Source organism: Lycium barbarum, chromosome 6 (genome assembly GCF_019175385.1).
Source record: "Lycium barbarum isolate Lr01 chromosome 6, ASM1917538v2, whole genome shotgun sequence".
NCBI lineage: Eukaryota > Viridiplantae > Streptophyta > Magnoliopsida > Solanales > Solanaceae > Lycium > Lycium barbarum.
This window is the reverse complement of record NC_083342.1, coordinates 116,377,603-116,384,190: the sequence shown is the minus strand read 5'-3', so window position 1 is coordinate 116,384,190 and position 6,588 is coordinate 116,377,603. Positions and strand designations below refer to the sequence as shown.

At 41.7% G+C, this 6,588-nt stretch overlaps 1 protein-coding gene across 1 annotated transcript; it reads left to right on the top strand.

The window, feature by feature from the left end:
* Window positions 1–653: 653 nt before the first annotated feature.
* On the top strand, window positions 654–6,311 carry LOC132644459 (uncharacterized). The gene is made up of 3 exons (XM_060361053.1): window positions 654–700; window positions 968–1,449; window positions 6,232–6,311. Exons 1-3 carry the CDS (start codon window positions 654–656, stop codon window positions 6,309–6,311), a joined length of 609 nt encoding a protein of 202 aa, XP_060217036.1.
* Window positions 6,312–6,588: the final 277 nt, after the last annotated feature.

Sequence of the window (6,588 nt, the reverse complement as noted above, 5' to 3'; positions counted from 1 at the left end):
TGCGTGTACGTATTTTCAGAAAATGCTTGCGAAAAGGAAAATACACCAGAAAGGCTACAACCACCAGCCAAGGGGCTACTGCGGAAGCAACTCGCGAAGAAACCGTTCTGACCCAGACAGCAGCCCCAACCGCTCGTACAGTTACACCTCCTAGCGATTCGGATGGGGATGTTAGGAATGCTACTAATATGCTCACACAACTGGTAGCAGCTCAGGCCCAACGTCAGGAATCTGGGTCAAGCTGAAGAGGTAATGGAGAGTCTTCTAAGACTAAGGACTTTCTCAGGATGAATCCCCCAGTCTTTACGGGGACAAAGAAAGATGAAGACCCTCAGGACTACATCGATGCTCTTCAGAAAATCTTCAGGATTATGACAGTTACGGAGACCGAAGCAGCTACTTTTGGAGCTCATCAGCTGCAGAGCATTGCTAACACCTGGTATGAATCTTGGGAATTATCCCGAGGTGAGGATACACTTGATGCTACATGGGATGAATTCACAAGTGCCTTCCTGGACCACTTCAGGCCAATAGAAGTCAGAGAAGCTAAGGCTGAGCAATTCCTGAAGCTTAAACAGAATGGTAGGTCCGTTCATGACTACTACTTAGAATTTATCAGTCTGGCTAAGCATGCTTCACATATGGTACCGGATATGAGGGCAAGAGTGAGGAGGGTTGTTGGAGGTCTTGATCCCTATTTGTACGATGGTGCCAATATTGCCACACAGAATGGGGGGATGACTATCTCCAAGATGATTGCTTTCGTACAGGGGAATGAGACAAGGCTGAAGGAGGAGGAAGCCTTGCAGAAAGAGAAGGATTTCAACCAGAGGGCCAATTCTACCGGACAGTTCAGCGGTAATGAAAACAGAAAGTTCTTTAAGAACAGGTCAGCCGGACCCATTCCGTCCACGGCAAGTGCTCCAGTTTCTAAGTTCAGGAAAGATAACCATCAACATAATTTCAGGTGGTCGGGCTCCCAGTCTCAGTCCAGTGTGACTCAGAGTAACTTCACCAATCCGATTTGTGCTAAGTGTGGGAAGAGGCATCCTGGGGAGTGCTGCTCTGGATCAAATATTTGCTATGGGTGTGGCCAGCCAGGCCATATTCAGCGAAATTGCCCTTCAGTCAGACAGGGCACAGGAGGTAATCAGACTCAGTCAGTAAATTCATCAGTTCCTCATAATAACCAGACTCAGGCAGGACGTGTACCAGCTAGATCCGGCAACACAAGCGGTGGCCCAAACCGTTTGTATGCTTTGATCGGGTGCCAGGATATCGATAACCGTACTGATGTTGTCACAGGTATACTCACCGTTTTCAGTTTCGATGTTTATGCTCTCATGGACCCTGGATCCACCCTATCCTATGTCACCCCTTATGTTGCTAGGAAATTTGGTATTGCACCTGAAAAGCTAAAAGAACCTTTCGAAGTGTCAACTCCAGTTGGTGAGTCAGTCATAGCCCGACGTGTCTATAAGGGCTGTCCAATCAGAGTCTATCACCATGTTGTTCCAGCTGACCTATGTGAGTTAGAAATGGTAGATTTTGTTGTAATAATTGGCATGGACTGGTTATATTCATGTTATGCGTCAGTTGATTGTAGAACCAAAACTGTGAATTTCAAGTTTTCTAATGAGCCAGTCTTAGAGTGGAAGGGTGATTCAGTAAGTCCTAAGGGTAGGTTTATTTCTTACCTCAAGGCAAGAAAGATGGTGTCTAAGGGTTATATCTATCATCTCGTTCGGGTTAGGGATTCAGCTTCCTAGACCCCAACTCCTCAGTCAGTCTCTGTTGTTAATGAGTTCCCAGAAGTCTTTCCCGAGGACTTTCCTGGAATCCCTCCTGATAGGGAAATTGATTTCGCAATAGACCTACTCCCAGGTACGAAACCTATATCTATCCCACCTTATAGGATGGCTCCAGCTGAATTACGCGAGCTTAAGGCTCAACTCAAAGATCTTTTAGACAAAGGTTTTATCCGACCCAGTGTCTCTCCATGGGGTGGCTCAGTCCTTTTCGTTCGCAAGAAAGATGGTTCTTTGCGCATATGCATTGACTATCGCCAGCTCAATAAAGTCATGATCAAGAACAAATACCCTCTTCCACGAATAGATGACTTATTTGATCAGCTTCAGGGTGCCCAATGTTACTCCAAGATAGATCTCCGATCAGGTTACCATCAGCTTAAGGTTAGGGGACAAGATATTCCTAAAATAGCCTTTAGAACCAGATATGGTCATTTCGAATTATGTGTCATGTCCTTCGGTTTGACCAATGCCCCAGTACCATTGACCAAGCTGATGAAGAAGGAAGTTAAATTTCAGTGGTCAGATGCCTGTGAGCGTAGTTTCGAGGAATTAAAAACGAGACTGACTTCTGCGCCAGTTTTGACTTTACCAGAGGGAAACGAAGGGTTCGTGGTTTATTGTGATGCTTCGGGAGTTGGTCTCGGATGTGTCTTAATGTAGCATGGTAGGGTTGTAGCTTATGCATCTCGTCAGCTCAAGGTTCACGAGAAGAATTATCCGACTCATGACGTAGAGTTAGCAGTTGTAGTTTTTGCACTTAAGATATGGCGTCATTATTTGTATGGAGTGCTTGTTGATATTTTCACAGATCATAAAATCCTGCAGTATATCTTCAAGCAAAGGGAGCTGAATCTTAGGCAAAGGAGATGGCTCGAATTGCTTAAGGATTACGATGTGGGTATTCTTTATCATCCGGGGAAAGCGAATGTTGTAGCTGATGCTCTGAGTCGGCATTCCATGGGAAGTTTAGCCCACGTGGACGTGGATAAGAGAGTTATGACAAAGGAAGTTCACCGTTTGGCCAATCTTGGAGTTCGACTTTTGGACTCCGAGGATGGTGGTGTGGTTGTTCAAAATAGGGCTATTTCCTCTTTAGTAGTTGAAGTCAAGGAGAAACAGTTTAATGATCCCTACTTGTTGTAGCTGAAAGAGGGGATTCACAAGCATAAGACGATGGCTTTCGAACAAGGGGGAGATGATGGTACCTTGAGGTACCGAGGTAGATTATGTGTTCCAGATGTAGATGGGCTCAGAGAGCGAATCATGTCAGAAGCTCACAATTCCAGGTATTACATCCACCCAGGTTCCACTAAGATGTATCATGATCTTAAGGAGATTTACTGGTGGAACGATATGAAGAAGAATGTGGCGGATTTTGTAGCTAAGTGTCCGAATTGTCAACAAGTGAAAGCCGAACACCAGAGACCTGGTGGCTTGGCTCAGAATATTGATATTCCTGTCTGGAAATGGGAAATGATCAATATGGATTTTGTATGAGGTCTACCTCGCTCAGCCAGGAGACATGACTCTGTTTGGGTGATCGTTGACAGGCTTACTAAGTCAGCGCACTTTCTGCCAGTAAAGACCACAGATTCAGCAGAAGATTATGCCAAGCTGTATGTTAATGAGATCGTCAGATTGCATGGGAGACCATTGTCCATTATTTCAGATCGCGGTCAGTTTACAGCGAACTTCTAGAAATCTTTTCAGAAAGGATTGGGTACCAAGGTGAACCTTAGCACAACTTTTCATCCGCAGACCGATGGCCAGGCAGAGCATACTATTCAGACTCTGGATGACATGTTGAGAGCACGTGTCTTGGATTTCAAAGGTAATTGGGATGATCACTTGCCTCTTATTGAGTTTTCCTATAATAACAGTTATCATGCTAGCATTGGGATGACACCGTTTGAAGCTCTGTACGGGCGAAGGTGTAGATCACCAATTGGTTGGTTCGAAGTTGGTGAAGCAGAGTTGTTAGGACCAGATTTGGTTTATCAGGCTATGGAGAAAGTCAAGTTTATACAGGAGCGTTTGAAAATGGCTCAGAGTTGCCAGAAGTCTTATACAGATGTGAGGCGAAGTGACTTAGAATTTTCAGTTGATGATTGGGTGTTCCTTAAAGTCTCACCCATGAAGGGTGTTATGAGATTTGGGAAGAAAGGGAAGCTAAGTCCCAGATATATTGGACCTTACAGAATTCTACGAAAGGTCGGTCTAGTAGCTTATGAACTTGAGTTGCCACAAGATTTGGCTGCTGTACATCCCGTGTTTCATGTGTCCATGTTGAGGAAGTGTGTTGGAGACTCGTCGTTGGTTGTTCCGGCTGATACTATAACAGTTAAGGATGGGTTGACTTATGAGGAGATCCCCGTATCCATTCTTGACTATCAAGTTCGCAAGTTGAGAACTAAGGAAGTAGCCTCAGTGAAAGTCTTGTGGAGGAGCCAGAAGGTTGAGGAAGCTACATGGGAAGCCGAGGAGGATATGAAATCCAAGTAACCATTTTTGTTTGAACAGCAAACAGAGAACTTTCAAGGTAACTTTCCGTAGTCCATGTCATGTTATGTCTCATGTTTCACGCTCCTGTCATGTATCCAGCGCTCATATTTCATGTCTTATGCTTCAGTATCCATGTTTCCATGTAATCACGCATTCAGTTCTCATGATCCATGATCATGCTCCCACGTAACCATGTCAAGCTCTTATGTTTTATGTTATGTTTCATTCATGTTCATGTATTCAAGTCATGTCCAGCCATATTCTTAACCATGACCCATCATTCGGGGACGAATGATCCCAAGGGGGAGATATTGTAACACCCCGTACCTTTAACTTGAACTTTGATCATGGTCCTAGACTTAGAAAATCAGATAAAGAATGTGAGGGTTAGAATTTCTCTGTTTAGTTGTAAGATGATGGTTTACGCCCATGAACAGTGATCGTAAACTGAAACCAAGAATTTCTGAACATTCTGGAATTTGGCATTTTGATGTCACATGGTTAAATACGGACCGTATTTCGATTTACGACACGTATTTCAAAACGTATTTGGAATTTGGAAAACTTCCTTGATGAAAGTTGTAGAGCTTTGAAATACCTTTCCAACGGTATATTATGGGGGTCCAACAGACATTTGTGAAAAGAGTTATGACTATTTTACTGAAGAGACGCAGTGCAGTCCGTATTGCAAAATACGAACCGTATTTCAGTTTACGACCCGTAAACTGAAATACAGCCAGCACTGTGCTGGACGTAAATTGCAATTTCACAGGACAGTATATATTCGTCCATACCAGTTCAAGTCATTATTTTTCATTCCGTCAAGCCCTAGAACGACTTCCTACCCTCTTCCATCATCAAGAACACCAAGGTAAGCCTACCCTAATTATTCCAACTCAATTCTAATGCCTATCCTTGTAATCTAAACAAGAAATTATCATTGTAAAATTAGGGTTTTCAAGAAAACCCATCTCAAGGTTCAAGAATTCAAGATTTTGGAAATCTTCTTCAAAGCTCAAGTCTTTAATTCAAGTTTTGGAGCAATTAAGGTATGTAGAACTTCCATCCACATGTGGGAATCTCTACGTTCTTCCCCATGCTCCGTTTTTTGATATCCATGAAGTTCAAACCCTAGGGCATTAAACCCAACATATTGGTAGCCCGTATTTATTTATTTATGTACATGAATTTTGTATCTATATTCGTTATTGTATTCCTAATCTTTCATTGCGGTTATTAGGAACCCTAGCTTAATCCATGAATCATGAATTCTTCCTCATGTGTTCTCATTATGTTTATATGAAACTTTACGATTTTATGTAGCAAGTTACAAGCATGTTTTCAAGTCAATTATATATATATATATATAATTATGAACTATTGTTATTACTCATGAATCAAGAACATGTTTGCAAGACTATGACAAGTTATCTCATGAAACCATATTACAAGATATTTCATGAAACCAAGTTACAAGTTATTTCGTGAAATCATGATTACAAGTCATTTCACGAAAATCATAGGCTTCTTAGCCAACTATATTATGTTCATGTTTTGGGAATTGCTTAGTTAACCGAGAAGGCTCAGATAGCCTGAAACTACGTAGCCACCGTAGGATAAGGGTTGTCAGCAAGGAGGCAGCACCTTCATTATGCAATTTGGATCCTTACATGCTTATTATTACTTAAATCTCATATCCTTGGCAAGGTTGTGAGTGTTTTGCTGGTAGGACGCAAGTACCAGACCATGTTGTCGGTTATTCTATAGCATTCCCCACGTTACAAGTAGTTTTACATACAAGTATTTCTATTGATTACTGTTTTAAGACTTCACTCATGTTTCATGTTCATGTTCAAGTTACATTCAGTTTCAGTTCATATCCTATATCTATGTTGTGCCATGTTCTTCATTTCAGCAGGTTTTACACCATCAACTCCATGTTTGACGTCTGGTATATCATGTGCAACAGTAGGCAAATTAAGAGTTTCCAACTCATGAGGTGTTGGCACAACTTCCTCAAATCTACAAGACTGTGAACAACAAAATATAGAAACTACATTACCATATATATCTACATTGGTAACATACTAAAATATGAGGAAAATATATTGATCACAAATGACTTACTTCATAAATATAGTCAAAATATAATCAAAATATACTATGCAAACAAACATATTAAAACAGTTAAATGGTAAAGGACACAAATATAACTGTTCAGTTTGTTAAAAAACTGGTTTACCGGGTTTTTGTCGTCTCTGAACATGCCATCCAT

Excerpts from the sequence above, each read along its gene's own strand:
- LOC132644459 (XM_060361053.1), top strand. The coding sequence starts at position 654 with ATGAGGGCAAGAGTGAGGAGGGTTGTTGGAGGTCTTGATCCCTATTT. Across the intron at positions 701-967 it reads GGAGGTCTTGATCCCTATTT|GTGGTCGGGCTCCCAGTCTC; the intron begins GTACGATGGTGC and ends ACATAATTTCAG. Across the intron at positions 1,450-6,231 it reads CGAAGTGTCAACTCCAGTTG|GTTTTACACCATCAACTCCA; the intron begins GTGAGTCAGTCA and ends TCATTTCAGCAG.